The following is a 16,867-nucleotide window of genomic DNA, read 5'->3' on the forward strand; positions in this document are numbered from 1 at the left end:
TAAGTGAAGAGGCATATGTATTTAAGTGAAGATCTCAGCACTCACGTTCAAACATGGGAATGGAGTAAAAAACCAGAAATATCTTTGATAATTAATAACATTAAGTTATGTTTGATTTAATTTGGTTATGACGCACGCTAGAAGAAAAATTGATCAGTAATTTTTTAGTTAAATCGATTATGGCTTAATTGATTCATTGGTTAACTGTTCGGTTTGATATATTCAGTTAGGGTTGAGTTAACACGATTATTTGCTCATCCTTACCTTATCCTTACCTTATGTTTGTTACACGTGCCACCACTAAAAGGCAAATGATAAAGTAAATTAATGATAAACCAATAATAACTAAAAAGCGGCACATCTAATGATAACTTTTGATAATTAAACTCGATTGAGTGTTCCAATAATGAGAGGGGTAAACGAACACCACTATATATTTCAATAAGGTGTAGTTTATCGCCTAGCTCATAGACACTAGCACATCTAAATCCACATCAACGTTTACAATGAGACTGAAACCGTCAACCAATAAAAAAGTAAAAAATAACACATTTGTCAAACAGCGTGTAGTTGAAACTTGAATAACTAAAAGTCAAATTTGAATGAGTCAGTCATCTTTTTTTTAATGAAAAAAGTCAATATTTGCACTAATTTCAAAGAAAAAATGTTTATAGTATGTAAGTATGTTTGTATAAATATCGATCGTTAAATCCATATATTTTAAACCAACATGTACCTTAGTTATACTTAAAGCCATCAATCCATCATCAATAAAACTTCCAACAACTTAACTTGATTTGTTGTCTTCTTACAATTATTAAAACTACTTGTGAGCCATTGAAGCTTGACTCGTTAAAAACGTAATTCAAACCTACCCTAAGGTTGAAGACTAAGTTGAAGTTTATTTAATAAACAAGCTCAAACACAAACTTGATTAGACTCGAGAATCTTAACGAGCTTACTACGCACATCATCGTCATCGTCGTACTCAGTAAATCTCACCAATAGCAAAGCTAAGGTAGAGTCTGAAAAGGGTAAGATGTAGACAGTCTTACCTCTACTACGCACATAATTATAATAATATTAATATTCATGCAATACAATATAAAAATTTACATGATACAATTGTGAAAGTTAATACATCTTGTCATATGCAAAATGATATTTTTAATAAACGACGAGCCAATAAAACAATAAGACTCGAGAAGAGTTCAACGCTTCAAGCTCAAATTTGAATCGTATGAAATTAAACAAGTAGAGTACAAAAATTACAAGTTTTGTCCTTTATCTTTATACCACTTTTCAGACGGCGCCATTTTTAACGAATGTTGACAGACGGTGTCCTTTACTAGGTATTCTGTTGCAAGTTTAGTCCTTTACACCCAACCCAGTTAAAAAACCCTGTTAGTTGTTGACAAGCGGTGTCCTTTACTAGGTATTTTGTTGCAAGTTTAGTCCTTTACCTAAGTATTTTGTTGTAAGTTTAGTCCTTTAAACCCAACAATTAACAGGGTTTTTTAACTGGGTTGGGTGTAAAGGACTAAACTTGCAACAAAATATCTAGTAAAGGACACCGCCTGTCAACATTCGTTAAAAAGACACAGTCTGAAAAGTGGTTTAAAGATAAAGGACAAAACTTGTAATTTTTCCTATAAACAAATATAAACAAAAAGTGAAAACTCATTACCAAATCAAAAGGTAAAAAAATGATAGAACAAACATAGCAAAAAAAAGCTTGTAACTTGCTCAAAATGCATTTCTTTAGCTAGTTTATCTTACTAAATTTAACAAATTGTCACCCTACAACATAACAACCAACAGAAATTTACATCAACTTTGTAGCTTTTGTAAATGGAATTACAAAAGCTTGAATCTTTAACCGATTTCTAGACAAACCCGACTCCTAATTCACAAGAACAGCTTCATTACTCGAAACTTTATCCACAGCGATTTCTTCTAATCGTTTCCACGTGGATTCACGTCGAGCTTTGATTTTTTCTTCCTTCGCCTCTTCTTCTTGAAAATTGAGTAAACACTCGTTGAACAAATCAGCGTCAAGGTCAAAGAAGATTTTCCGAACGTTTAAGGTCAAACTATGCACCGCTTGATTCCAATGGTACCTCCCGTTTCTTTCGAGTGCAGGAAAGATTATTGGTAATATTACCTTGCGGTTTTGCCTGATCAAACTCTCGATGTGATCGTTGTTCCAAAAGAAAAGTGCTCTTTCTGCCACCTAGAAAATCAATAGAAAAAATAAGTATTCACTGATTTTTTTTTTTCAAATATGATCACAAGGAAATACCGTATCTACCCTTCAAGTAACAAAGCTTTGATTTTTTTTCTTTCAAGAATCGTCTTACCAATATACATTCATTACTAAAATCAATAAAAGCCGATAAAAAGGCTTAAAAAATCCCTTTTGTGTGTGTGTGTGTGGGGTGGGGGTGGGGGGGGGGTGTGGGGGGCTCTGAGGGTAAATTCAAAGAAATCTTGAATGAGACATTGGAACGGGCGTTTGCTGAAGAATCAAGAATTCATACATGATTATGAGAAATACCCAATTTACCCTTGACCCGAAAACATCAATAAGCGGATATTTAAAAAAAGGGTTTGGGGGGGGGGGGGGGGGGGTTTCTGAGGGTAAATTCAAAGAAATCTTGAATGAGACATTGGAACGGGCGTTTGCTGAAGAATCAAGAATTCATACATGATTATGAGAAATACCCAATTTACCCTTGACCCGAAAACATCAATAAGCAAGCTTAGATATTTAAAAAAAAGGGGGTGGGTGTGTGTGTGTGTGGGTGTGTGTGTGTGTGGGGGGGGGGGGGGGGTTCTGAGGGTAAATTCAAAGAAATCTTGAATGAGACACTGGAACGGGCGTTTGCTGAAGAATCAAGAATTCATACATGATTATGAGAAATACCCAATTTACCCTCGACCCGACAACATCAATAAGCAAGCTTAGATATTTTTTTAAAAAACTATCATCAGGTTTATCGGGCGGTAAATGAGGGTCTTAATCTCTTATAACCATCGTTTAAAAAACTTGAATAATTCACCAGTACAAAAGGGATTTGCAGAAGAACTAATACATGAACATTAGGAAATACCAAATCTACCCTTCAAGGCTTCAACACAAAATTTATAAAGCTTCAAATATTTTTTTTACGATAAATGAGGATCTCGCCACCATCATTACTCTATAATTTTCAACAAGCAACAAATGTCGAAAACATCATGAAATTTTGCTTTTGACAATTTTACCCTTACCCGACACCTTTCTTTGTCTTTTATTATTGTGGGAGAGTAAAATTTTCAGAAATTTTGGCAAGAAAACTAATTATTGAGATAAGCGTAAAATTCGCAAATTATCCCTTACTCTAAGCAACCAACCATCTAATTCTTCAAGTACAACATTGATTATGAAAGTATCCAGTTAATATCGCCAACATGTCATCGATACATCGGTTATCGGTCACCTGGTGAGATATCGGTGCAAAATATCTGTCAGAATATCGGTACCGATAATATCGGCGATATTGGACTAATATCTGATCGATATATCACCGATTTTCCCGATATCAGTACCTTTCTTCTTAGCTCTACATTGGTCTTTCTTCTTATTGTTGGTATTAGTGTTTTAAGTTTTAACTGTTAAATGTTAGTGTTTTAAGTCTTGATCAGTTCCTAGTTGCTACAATTGTTAGCGTTTTTCGAGTTGCAAACGGTTAATTTGTTAATGGTAGGAGAGTATACTGAATTGTTAGTGTTAAAATGTTAAGTTGCTATTCATATAAATCCAACATTATATTAAAAATTACCGATATCCCACCGCGATAACCTATATCTCAAATATCGGTCCTTGACCGATATCCGATGTTTTACTGCATTAACTGTTTAGTTATGAAAACCCACATCTAGTGCTGCAAACGAACCGAACGAACACGAACAGAGCCTTGTTCATATTCGTTTGTTAAGAAATATATGTGTTCGTGAACCGTTCACGAACACTTATCGAACGAGCTTTTATGTTCTTGTTCGTTTGTTAAGGAAATGAACTTGTTCGTGTTCGTTTGTGTTTGTTTGTTAATTTTAAACAACAAACAAAAACAAACGTTGACGAACATAAATAAGCACAAACTATTGTTCATGAACACAAATGGAAACAAACGAACACAAACAATCGTTCATGAACACAAATGGAAACAAACGAACACAAACAATCGTTCATAAACAAAATATATAATACGCTGACACTTATTAGATATTTAATTTGTCGGAATTTTGAAGTATTTAAATACATATAAAAACTAAAAACACTAATTAACTATCGAACACGTTACCAAACGTTCACGAACATAAACGAACGAACACGACCTCTGTTCATGTTTGTTCATTTAACTAAACGAACGAAATTTCTTGTTCGTGTTCGTTTGTTTCATAAACGAACGAACGAACGCCGAATGGTTCACGAACTGTTCGCCGAACGTTTGGTTCGTTTGCAGCCCTACTCCCTATAGAAAGAACCATATCATCATTATGTATATATCTATCACTATTCACAACAATAATAAAATGAGATTCTAACAAGAATCATGGAAATTAACAAATCATAGTTGATAAACTACTTGGTATTAAAAAAATGCTCAAAAGAATAATAATAATAATAATATTACCTGAAAATGCAAACTGTTCAAGCAACGGGCGATTTGCTTGAATAAAGGCACCATACACCGATGAAACTCCGGTTGTTGTGTCGTTTCTAGAACCTCCTCCAACTCGCCTAAAAACATGATTTCTTTCGAACTGTTGGTAACCGGCCAATACTTCAGTAAACCCCTTATCACCATATCAGCCAATTTGCAATCTTTTTCAACAAATTGCGTAATACAATACGATAACTGCTGATGATACATCGCTAAACATTTCGGTTTATGCAACGGGATCAAAGCCCTAGAAAGAAACAATTTGTGTTCTTCCTTCAACGGCAAAGCAAACCCATTAACAATACTCCCTAAAATCTCCAAAAGTTCAGCAATCCCGTTATGTTTCTCGGTCTCTAAAACAAACCTGTAAAAGATATTGTTCATAGACTTCCGAATAAACGGACGATGAACCATGAATTTACCGTAAACCCTGTGAAGAATCGTCTTTAAGTACTCGCGTTCTCTAGGATCTTCGGAATCAAACAAATCTAACAACTTGAGAACGAAGTAATGATCGATGAACTTTTTTGCCACTTTTGCATCGGCTTCTGGTGATGCGATAAACCTAAGTAAAAGCTCGTATACGATTTGCAAATGGGGCCATGACGGATCCATTGACGGTTCTTCTTCTTCGACGTCGTAAGATTCCAACACTTTGCAGTCGCGCGGTTGAGGCGTTAACTCTCTAAACAAATTCGCAGAAACCATTTTCACAAACTCTTGCATAACAGATTCTGTGAACTTAACATTACTAGACGCCACAAAATCGACTAGTTCTAATAAAGTTTGTCGCTTTATCTCTTTTTCTTTGAGGTGTTTCGTCGGGTCATTGAAATCGAAGATCACAGAGCACATAATCACTTTCTTTATGAACAAATTCTGTTTTTCGGAGCTCGGTACATCTCGAAAACTTGGTAAAGATTCATAAGAAACACTTACAGGACCGCCATTACGAAATTTCGATTCGTTTGGATTGAATCGGGTGTTTAACGGGGCCGAAATATCGGAATTCACAAGCTTTCTTGAATTCCCACTTGCTAAATCACTTCTTTTTGAACTTGCAGAGGTGAAATTAGGGTTTTGGGTACCTGAAGATTCTTGATTTTTGGAAGATTTTGATTGTTTCCTGGAAACTTTACTGAGAATTTGCTTGATCATGTCTCAAATTAAAAAAAAAAAAAAAAAAAAAAAAAAAAAAAAAAAAAAACCCTAAAATCCCAACTCAGATTTACTCCAAATCATCAAAAACCTAGAAATTCATCATAAAGACTATTCCAAAATCTAAAATAGGAAAAAAAAAAAAAAAAAAAGCAAAACCCTTTTGAAATCCTATGATAATACACACATAACACACAAAAACAAATCTGAACTATACAATAAAAACCCACTAATCTGAATCAAACTCAAACAAACCCCCTCAAACACCATCAAAGTCCCCTTTTTCAAAATACCCCACATCAGATTTTTTTTTTTTTTTTTTTTGGTGTATAAACCAAGACCCTTATAGAAAAAGCTTCTTGCTTTTGATTTAACACAAAAAACCCATATGTAAATTAACAATCTTGGGACTTTTTTTGTATAAATCAAGACCCTTATAGAAAAAGCTTATGGCTTTTGATTTAACACAAAAAACCCATATGTAAATTAACAATCTTGGGACTTTTTTTGTATAAATCAAGACCCTTATAGAAAAAGCTTCTTGCTTTTGATTTAACACAAAAAACCCATATGTAAATTAACAATCTTGGGACTTTTTTTTGTATAAATCAAGACCCTTATAGAAAAAGCTTATGCCTTTTGATTTAACACAAAAAACCCATATGTAAATTAACAATCTTGGGACTTTTTTTTGTATAAATCAAGACCCTTACAGAAAAAGCTTCTTGCTTTTGATTTAACACAAAAAACCCATATGTAAATTAACAATCTTGGGACTTTTTTTTGTGTAAATCAAGACCCTTGTAGAAAAAGCTTATGGCTTTTGATTTAACACAAAAACCCCATATGGAAATTAACAATCTTGGGACTTGAAAGTAGGGATAATGGGCAAATCTCTCAAAATAAGTTAAATAACATAGTTTTTTTTATGTAAAAAAAAGAGCTTTTTTTTTATCCCCTGTGAGCTGGACAGATGGATAAAAAAGTATGTTTCACTACACCACAAGAATCCTGCTTTACTTTCTTTCACACTTTCTTTTAGCAAACACTTGAAAGGGAATAACTGAAAAGAAAAGAAAAAAAAAAAGTGGATCAAGTTAGTGTAGTTTCAAGATTGGGAATTAGGGTATCAAGAACAAAACTTGAAAGAACAAATATAGGGGATTTGATGGAAAGAAAATTGGGGGTGGGGGGTGGGGGGTGTTAAGGAAGAAAATATCTTGAAACCCACCTAACAAGAAAGACCAAGCCAGTAGCCACCCTTATTCTTTGTTTATGTTTGTGTGTGTTTTTCTATGTTTGTTGCTTGGCCTTTTCCTTTGTGGTTGTTTCTTGACTCAAATTTTGTGGTACTTTTTTTTTTTTTTTGGATTTGGTAAATAATAGTTTTTAGGGTTTCTTAAAAGGTTAATGATATGTATATTTATGTGTAATAATTTTTTATTGTTTTTATGATGAATGATAAAAATAGTGTGTTTTCAAAAGTTGTTATTGATATTTTATTCAGATGCTGGATTTTAATAATTCTAACTTTGACTTATTGATCGGGGTAATTCCAACTCAATAAACGTTTACAGAACTCAGAATTCCTAACTTCAAACGTATATTTCTCCGGTGATGGTCTCATATTAGCTCAAAGGTAACTTTGTTATGTGGCAAAACTAAGTCTTTTAAACTAAGTCTTTTAAAAACTACATACATAGATCTTGGATCATACCATTACTATGCATGACCCTTTGAACTCGACTAAATATGTCCACAGCCTCTGACGCAAGGAAACCAAAAATATCAAAAGCAAATAGAATAAACACGTGCTAGTTGTCAATGTATGCTTTCTGGTGTTTGCTCACTTTGCCTGAAACAGCCTTTAAAGCAGTCTGGCTCACAGTGAAAGCACTACCCCTAAGCCCACAAGGGGAAACCTCTGTTATATCCACACACGCGTATTTTTCTCCTCAACTGGAGACTAAAACGTCGGCTGATCTAAGGATAGATGTTCCTTCCAATAAGTCAATTAAAAAAATTCATAAGTGTCTCTTTGTTAGCAGAAATCCCAGCACGCGTCTAAATATGCCACTAAAGAAATCATGTTGATTCTTAAATACCGAGAGCTCTCTACAATAAATTGTATGCTCCCATACTTTACCTGTGTTAAACTTACTTTCCACATTGCTTGTTATGACACCAATTAAAAGATTTTCCATTAGAATAAATAATAGTTTTGAATTTTCCCTTTAGATTTGCATGCCATGAGTTTTGGAGCGAGGGTCTTTTTTGGAAGCAGTCTCTCTATCCTTAGGAATAAATGCAAGGTTTGTCTATATCCTACTTTCTCAGACCTTATGAATAGCTTTGCTATTTGTAGGATTTAATAGGTATGGTTGTTGTTGAATTTGCATGCCATGAGTAGTTGAGTGCTTTACTTATGTTAAAATTTTTGACCGAAGGTTTCTTCTCTAACCGAATCAATATAACCACATCGTAATCGTCTTTTATTAAAGTTTATTGTAAATTAAAGTCGTCTGATGGTACCACATTGGCGTTCTTGTTAAACTTTCATATTCTAAAAATGTTGACATCACTATACTTTGGTCAAATTTTAATTAAAACAACCATAAATATAAATAATTTGATAAGTTATACAAATACAAGATTCCTTAATTCTTTTGGGGGCTCCACCACTCCACACAAAAAAAAGTAGGGTGTAGTAGGGGATGGGTTAGCGGCGTGGAGGTGCCACATGTGCATAGTTTTTTTTTGTTTTTTTTATATTAATTATAGAATTTATATAAAATAATTTAAAAAACTGCAATAAAACAATACATTATGAAAAAAATCAATTAATCATCTTCATCTTCCATTGAGTCGAATCTACGAAGTGTCGAAACATGTTGTACCAAATTAGCTCGAAGGTTTGAACTTATTTGTCTTGACTCGATTAGATTTTGGTTTTGCGTTCTCTCTTCGTTGCATATCACTAAACGTCGGTTTTCTCAAGTATCTTTTCATATATAGTTCATTGATATACGTACAAAAATTATGAAGACTTTTCCAAGCCACTCGTGCCGACATTTTTAAATAGTCGTCAATTATGTCGGAACTATTGCCGTAAGCCAATTGTCTTAGGGCCGCCGTGACCTTTTGCCACCTGGTAAATCTGATCTTACCACGCGCATCAGGTCTTTGTTGGAAATAAGGATAATTATCCTCCGAATCCTTTGATATTTTTAAAAATAAATTTTTACTCATATGAAAATGACACCTAAACATGTTTGCATCATATGTTGGTTCGGGTGAGAAATAATCTCTTACCAGCAAATCGTTTGCGGTTTCGTGTTCACGAACTATGTACTTCCTCCGTTTGGGTTCGGGTTGGGAAGTCCCTTTATCTGAATTTTCAACAATGGCTTTCACGACCGTCGCCACTGTTGATAATAATATTTCTGCTCCGTCATCGGATGAGGATGACAAAACAAACGTATCATACGAATCGCTTGAACTTGAAGAATCCATTGGAGGTTTGTAGTGGTTTTTGAATTTTTTTGATAGCGAAAATGGTAAGTATTGTTTGATATGTATAGAATATAAATAAATGTTTTTTAAATAGCTGTTGGCCAACGGTTATGCCAAACGGCTAGCTCAACGGTCATATGCCACAACCACTAATAGCCAGCCAAGTCATCTCTCCACCCGTCCCACGCCGGGCTTCATAGCGACGCTGGCTGCGTAACGCCAACGCCAACGCTGGCACGAAGTGGGTTAGCCAGCGTTGCCTGGCTTCCCCCGCCCAACCAACGCCACCACTCCCTACAGTCTTAGGGAGCTAAATACAAAATGTTTCACTTTTAAACTAAACAAAAATAATCTAAACACAGGACGGTTTTAGCATTTTACTCTCTATAAGTATAAAATAAAAAGAAAATGTTATTAAAAGCAACCAAATGGGTGGCTATTAATATTGGACGTTTATTGGGTTGGTCATGACTTATGAGGAGTTGGAGTTTTATATACTGCATGGACCAAACTTACAACTACTAAAAAAGATAACTTAACCTGGTCGTGTGTGCTTATTCCAAATTCAAAGTCAAATTTAGAGGCTTAACTATACATGGAACGTGACGTAATAATCATAAAAAATCTAATTGGGATAAAACAATTTTTTAGAAATATGTAAATTAGCTATTTTTTATAATTTACTTTAATATTTATTTCAATCTTCTTAGTATTTTAATGAATAAAAAACACACAGTCTAAATATAGTTATAAGCAGGTCACTCATTTAATACTAGGGATAAGCTTGGTATCGTACGGATACTTGTACCAAAAGTGATCGATACGGTATGGTACCGGCATTTCAAAGGTAAATCAATCCAAAATATCGTACTATAAAGGTAAATCAATCCAAAATATCATACTATACTGAACTAAAAGTACCGATTCAAAGGGATAAGCGAGTATAGTAGCCGCGCCGTAGTAATTGTCTCACACTTACACACGCGCCGGCTACCAAGACTTAGAAAATACTCGAAAGACCAACTTTCACTTAATTCTTTTTTCTAGTCCAGAGCTCCAACCATTTACTTCGCGCATGAAAGCAGCACTGGACTGGAGGGACTTGAAGGGGTATAGTCCCAAAAGGCCGCGCGCGAGACCATACTCTTAATACATCAATCTGACAAACCTACAGACCTCGCGCCGACTAAATAAGTAAAACCTAAGTCGCGCGCGAGGCCCAAGTAAGGTTAAAGCTCAGATTCTACACTTAGCATCCTGGATGAAAACCCTCACTCCTGGGACCTTGCGCCGCCTATATGGATGTACTCCGGAGGCCGCGCGAGGACAGAAGCGCGAGCTCATTCTGGATAACACGAAAGGTACGAGTGGCAGAGAAATGAGTCAATCAGCGTACAACAGGCTGTATCCTATCGTGCTCCATATCAACAATCGTGCAACAGATAAGAAAGTACACAAGGACGCCTACGTGGCAACAATCAGAGGGCGGCAACACCTGCCCCATGATCTCCATTCACCTGCTGATGTCAGGGAGACAACAAGGACGACAACCCAGACACGTGGCTCCACTCGGGGTGCGCCAGCTCCATTAACCTTCTAGAAACACCAACGGTCGTGATAGAAGGGGCGAGAATGATATTCCTTGTTGTCGACTCCAGGCCCAAGGCCCATCAGCCCATCTCCTTCTTCACTACTCTGGCTATAAATAGGGACCTTCATGTACATGTTAATTCTATTATGTTCCCTGCTTTCTCACTTTAATCACACACTTATTCTCTCAAAACATATACTTATTCTCACGCCGGAGGGTGGTTAAGAGGAGAACCCCCTATTTTCCTCCTCTTAACGAGCTTAACGATGTGTTTAGTGTTTTGCAGGGAGATCCAGACGTCTGCTCAGAAAAGATTTAGAAGATTAACCTTTATGATCGAAATATAAACCAAACTAATCCTTAAAATTAGTTCTGTATTTCTTCAGTACCAAAAATAGCTAGGTACAGTACAATACCGATACTAGTACCTGGTATCAAATATTCATCCCTAATTCTAACGACTAACATCAAAAAAGTTTCAGCGATTGCGGTAAGGTCAGCCCCGAATTATATGTTTTTTTGGAATAACTTTGTCCCGAAAAAGGTAGGGGTTGTACCGTGGAGGGCGACTTCGGAGAAACTACCAACGAGGGTCGCTTTGGCTGCTAGGAACGTAAATATTGGAGACACTAAGTGTTTATTGTGTGGCGTATATGAAGAGACAAGTGAACACCTTTTTGTTGACTGCCATTTTGCCCAAACGGTATGGCTAGTGATTGAACAATGGTGTAAAATTCCGCCCATGTTTGCTTTTAGCTTGAAGGACGTTTTGGGTCATCATAATATGCTGCAAGGATGTAAAAAGAAGAAAAAAGTCTTTAATGCTATCGCCCAGGTGGTGTTGTGGAGCATTTGGAGGATGCGGAATGAGGTGTTGTACGGCCGTGGCTCTCCAAGCATTTCGAAGGTAGTAGAGGAAGCAAAAGCCATGGCCTATCATTGGATAAAGAATCGGTCGAGATTACTTCATTGGACTTGGGAGGAATGGCGTACTTTTTCTTTGGTTATGTAATGTAATTAGTCTATGCTAGCTCGTTTTGGTTGATTTGGTGGTTGTTATGTACATTTGGTGTCTAGCTCCTTGCTAGTTGGTTTTAATAAAAATTCTGTTGGCCGTTCAAAAAAAAAAACATCAACCATAAATAAGAAAACAATGTGTATTTAATAAATTTATGTTTTCAAGAATCGTTATTAAAGTTGTTTTCTATATATTATGTATTTGTGCAATAGTTAAAACTTTTTAAAGCTAGCTTCAAAATTTTCTAGATAAATACATCATAGTCTATTCGATATAAAATTTGAACTTTCAATTTTTCGATTATAGAACCCATCACTTAAACATCAAGATATCTAGAAAAGATGAACAATAGTTGAATGTTATAGAAAACATTCAAACAAATTATCTGATTATTATATTTTGTTGTAACAAAACCAAATGTGAGTAGTATCTTTTACATTACATTTTATTAAAACTAATAATAATTTCAAATCACAAAACCACTATAACTAAACAATACATGTATCAATAAGAAAAAAACTTCATAGAAATGCATACAAGTGAATAAAATAAAAATAGTTTTTTTTTTTTTCAATACTATTATATATTATATATATATCGATTTTCTTAAACAATAGAATTTTATGTAATACACGACTCTTACCATCCCGAAACATGGCCAGTATAGGTAAGAGGCTTTCATGTGTTTGTTTTGTAACTATGAGAATTTGTTACTCGAAAACTCACAAACAGGTAACCTTCAAAAGACAGGTGACCTTCAAAAGGTTATGACAATAAGTAAGATTCAAACCTAACACTTACTACCATGCCATCCCTTAGGATCAAATATCTGCTTTTACATGGCTAGAGACGTGATTTTTTGCTCGTGTACCCAAAAAATGATTAATTCATAAATTTTTATTTCTCCACAAACCATTAAAAAAAATCTCATCAATACGCAATTATGCAAAGCATTCTAGTTGTATAAATTGAAAAAAAGGTACCAATCGAAACATCTAGGGATACAAAGAAGCCGAATTGCATTGAGCTACCTATCAACAGCTTTTATATTGTAGCTATTTTTTACTTGGCTCGTCAAATAAAAGAAAAGGTTCTTAGGTAGCATTGGTCCATACAAGCCGTATTGGTCATATCATTGTCACATCAGTCATTTTTTGTCAGGTGAAAAAAGTGACACAAGCCGTATTGGTAGGCAAAAAAATGATACACGCCGTGCCACTTCTAATGTACCAATATCCTCACCGGTTGTCGATTTATGAAATATAAAGCAATCAGCCCGACGATTTCCTAACGGGTCAGAAAACCTTCTATTCGCTTCTATCAAGTACAAGTAATAAGTCCACAAAACAAATAATTGTCAAATCTTCAAGCAAAAACCATGATATATTGTGGAAAACACCATCATGACCAACAACAAAAGTACAAATAAAACAAACATAGATGTAGATCATGATCTTCTATAACAAACTCACCCACCCCACCCCCACCTAGGGGGTGTTTGGAAAGTCAACTTTTGATTACATTACAATTACACACACATTTAAAGTAGAAACTTTTGCTCATTAGTAACAAAAAATGGTTGCATCTGACATGAGAAGAATCCTGCACATGACAGGCAAATCTAAAAGATGGAGTAATAAATGTTTCAATTTTGCTATCAACATAAGCTTTGGACTAATTCTACACTACAGTTTAGATTTTGAATAGCGTCTCTGAGTCTAAGGGCGGTTTAGCGCGAGGGGTCGCCGGATTTCCTGGCTTGACCGTTCTTTCTAAATCACCTGCTGCTCTCTTCGTTGGTCTGTCCTGTTTTTCTTCATCGGCTCCTTCGGTCGTTCTTCACCGGTTGGCTTAGTGGGTCTGATATTGGTCGCGACTATCTTGTATAGGTTCAGCTAGACTGATTCGAATCCCATTAACACTTCTTCGTGTGGAGTTTTGGCCGAGGTGCCTGTTTCTTTCGTGTGGCTGCGGTTGGTTCAATGGCTGATAGGAACTCTGTGACCAAGTTTTTTGTGTCTAACCTCCCCGAAGGGTGTAATCCGTGGGAATTGAGGAAGGCTTTGGAAGGTTTTGGAGAATTGGTTGGGACGTTTGTGGCTAAGAAACGTGACAAGAATGGATGTAGGTTCGGTTTCGCTAGTTTTAAAGATGTCAAGGATAGATTTGATATGGAGAAGACGCTAAGGGGAGTCAAGATGGGTGATTACAAACTGAAGATTAATATTGCTAGGTTCGCGGTCGAAAATGCTGGGTTTTTGGATCATCCCGAGGTCAAGGCTCAGGGTCCCAAGGCTGCCGGCATTAGCGAAGATCTTAGAAGTTTTAAGTTCAGGGATTTCAGGAGTTATAGCGACGTTTTGGGTATGGGGTCGTCCAAAGGCGGTGGCGGTGTGGACTGTGCTACGGAGGGGAGGGCCGAGGGGGAGGCGTCTAAATCTATCGTCGCTCCGGACAGGACTGAAGCTTTCTCTGACCTGTACGATTTAGCGGTGATCGGTAGGACGGTGAATCTTGAGACTTTGGTGGACTTCGACAAACTCATGAGGATCGCGAAGGTGGATTTTAGTAGAATCCAGTACTTGGGAGGCTTGACTATTCTTATATCTTTTATCGATATATCAGCGGCTAGTAGGTTTTTGGAGGCAAAAAATTTATGGGAACCCTGGTTCACTAAACTCGAAACGTGGAAAGGTCAGTCTCTTCACCTTGAAAGGGTGGCCTGGCTTAAGTTGAGTGGCATCCCCCTTCATCTCCTCGATACCGACTTTTTGAGCCAGATCGGAGCTCTCTTCGGGAAGGTTCTTCATGTTCCCAAAGGCTTGGAGGAGGAGCAAGATCTTTCTGTTTGCAGGGTGGGGATTCTTGCTGGGGAAGCTAATAGAATCAACGAGGTCGTTACGGTTAAATGGAAACACAGGCTCTATAGAACTTGGGTTGAGGAAGAGCTTGATGATTGGATCCCGGACTGTCTAGGAGCTTCGGTTAGTGCCTTTTCAGATACGTCGTCTCCGATGGCATCTTCTCCGGTGATCGGTAATTCGTTCGCCGGGAATAAGGTTCCGGATGGATCGCAGCAGGAATTCGAACGAGCAGGGTGTGAAGGCGTTTCGGTTAACGATGTGGTTGGTTCCCATGCAGTGGAAGTTCCCATGCATGAGGACAGAGAAAGTGGCGGCGCTGGTGAAAAGGTGGAAGGTGAAGGAGTGACTGTTGAGTTGGAGGGTATTCCAAAGGTTGTTGATTCTGTGGGGCCCGGGTTGTTTAGTAACGTTAACTCTTTTGTCAACTTGGGCTTCAATTGTAGTGGGGACAGCCCCAATCGGATTAGCAGGAGGCCCACTTTGGGCTTTAAGGCCAGGAAGTCCAAGGCCCAAGGCAGTAAAGAGGCCTCACCGGTGGACCCAAGACCGAGAAAAAGACCTAGGGGATCTGACGAGAACGATGAAGTGGGTTTTGGCTTCGTGGGTTTCACCTCTCGACCTCACAATTCGTCGGAGGTTCAGTCTAAGTCAGACGAGGGGGATATAGGTGGTTTCGATCTCAACACAAAAGGTGAATCTTTCGATGAGAACGATGAGCGTTTGGGGTCGAAAGATCCTGGTTTTGTTGCTGATTCTTTGGAGCCGAATGATCAAGCAGACAAGGAAGTTGAAGATACCATAGCGATTGGAGCCAAGATTGGCGTCGATCTCAGGAATTATGGAGCCTATGTCAAAAAATCGATCCTTAATTCAGGTATTAATGAAGTCCCACGATGAATTTCTTGTCTGTTAATATTAGAGGTTTGGGGGGTGGCCTTAAGGCGAATTGGTTAAGGGAGCTCAGGCGGGTTCATGGTATAAATTTCGTGGCGATTCAGGAGACTAAGCAGAATTGTATTTCTCATTCTGATGTGAGCAATTATTGGGGGAAAGGGTCTTTCGGTCTGGAATTTGTGGATTCTACAGGTCTTTCGGGAGGTTTGGCGTGCCTCTGGGATGAAAGTTGTTTTAAGATGACGGGATCTTCTAAGGATAGAAATTACATTCACGTCAGGGGTAAACTGATTGGTAGCAACGAGACTCTGAATGTTCTGAACGTATATGCTCCGCAAGGGAATCAAACTAAAAAAGATTTGTGGGATGTTTTGACCGACCTGATTCTTAATAACGACGGGCTATGGGTAGTGGGAGGAGATTTTAACTCGGTCCGGACTCGGGAAGAAAGGAGAAATTGTTCCTTTAAACCAGCTTGTGCTAATATCTTCAATTCGTTCATTTATAACGCTGGCCTTTTGGAATATCACATGAGAGGCAAGGATTTCACGTGGTGTTCGGAGAACAGGAAGAAGGTTAGTAAACTTGATAGATTTCTGGTTAATTCTGAATTTTTTAACAGGTGGCCAGAAGCTCGCGTTCAGGCTCTGTCAAGGGAATGGTCGGATCACTGCCCTATTATTTTGCACACTAAATCGGTGAATTATGGGGCCCGGCCGTTCCGCATTTTTAATTCGTGGCTGAATAAACCTGGGTTTAAAGAGCTAGTGGAGGAAACGTGTTATTCTTTTTCGGAATCGGGTTGGACCCCAGATGTGCACTTGATTAAAAAGCTCGGGTTTCTCAGGAGCAAGATAAGAGAATGGCGAGAGGCTATGTTAAAGGAGGAAGGGGAAAAAGTGGGTTTGGCGAAAGAGGAAGTGGAAGCTCTAGAGGAGACTTTGGATTTGAGAGATTTGACTGAAGAAGAGGAATGGGTCTTGTCGGAAAACAAAAAAATTATTGCTGAGGCTGAGCTCGCTAAGGTTATGGACCTTAAGCAAAGAGCTAGAAATAGATGGGCAAAAGACGGAGACGAAAATTCTAAATTCTTCCACTCTCAGATTAACTGCAGGAAAGC

The 16,867-nt window shown here is 37.3% G+C and overlaps 1 protein-coding gene across 2 annotated transcripts; it reads right to left on the minus strand.

Moving 5' to 3' along the window:
* Positions 1-1,721: 1,721 nt before the first annotated feature.
* On the minus strand, positions 1,722-7,199 carry LOC110871565 (serine/threonine protein phosphatase 2A 57 kDa regulatory subunit B' theta isoform). 2 transcript variants are annotated; one of them, XM_035976312.1, is made up of 3 exons: positions 7,099-7,199; positions 4,680-6,930; positions 1,722-2,233 (listed from the first exon to the last, which is right to left on the minus strand). In XM_035976312.1, exons 2-3 carry the CDS (start codon positions 5,865-5,867, stop codon positions 1,904-1,906), a joined length of 1,518 nt encoding a protein of 505 aa, XP_035832205.1. In that variant the 5' UTR covers positions 5,868-6,930; positions 7,099-7,199; the 3' UTR covers positions 1,722-1,903. The 2 variants fall into 2 exon arrangements, with proteins under 2 accessions (XP_035832205.1, XP_021975939.1); XM_022120247.2 differs by lacking the exon at positions 7,099-7,199 and having other exon boundaries at positions 4,680-7,098.
* Between the last annotated feature and the right edge of the window lie 9,668 nt (positions 7,200-16,867).

This window comes from Helianthus annuus, chromosome 8 (genome assembly GCF_002127325.2).
Source record: "Helianthus annuus cultivar XRQ/B chromosome 8, HanXRQr2.0-SUNRISE, whole genome shotgun sequence".
In the NCBI taxonomy this organism is placed as follows: domain Eukaryota; kingdom Viridiplantae; phylum Streptophyta; class Magnoliopsida; order Asterales; family Asteraceae; genus Helianthus; species Helianthus annuus.

Coding starts and splice junctions, on each gene's coding strand:
- LOC110871565 (XM_035976312.1), bottom strand. CDS start 5,867: ATGATCAAGCAAATTCTCAGTAAAGTTTCCAGGAAACAATCAAAATCT. Junction 2,234..4,679: donor TGAACAGTTTGCATTTTCAG/GTAATATTATTA, acceptor TTGATTTTCTAG/GTGGCAGAAAGAGCACTTTT.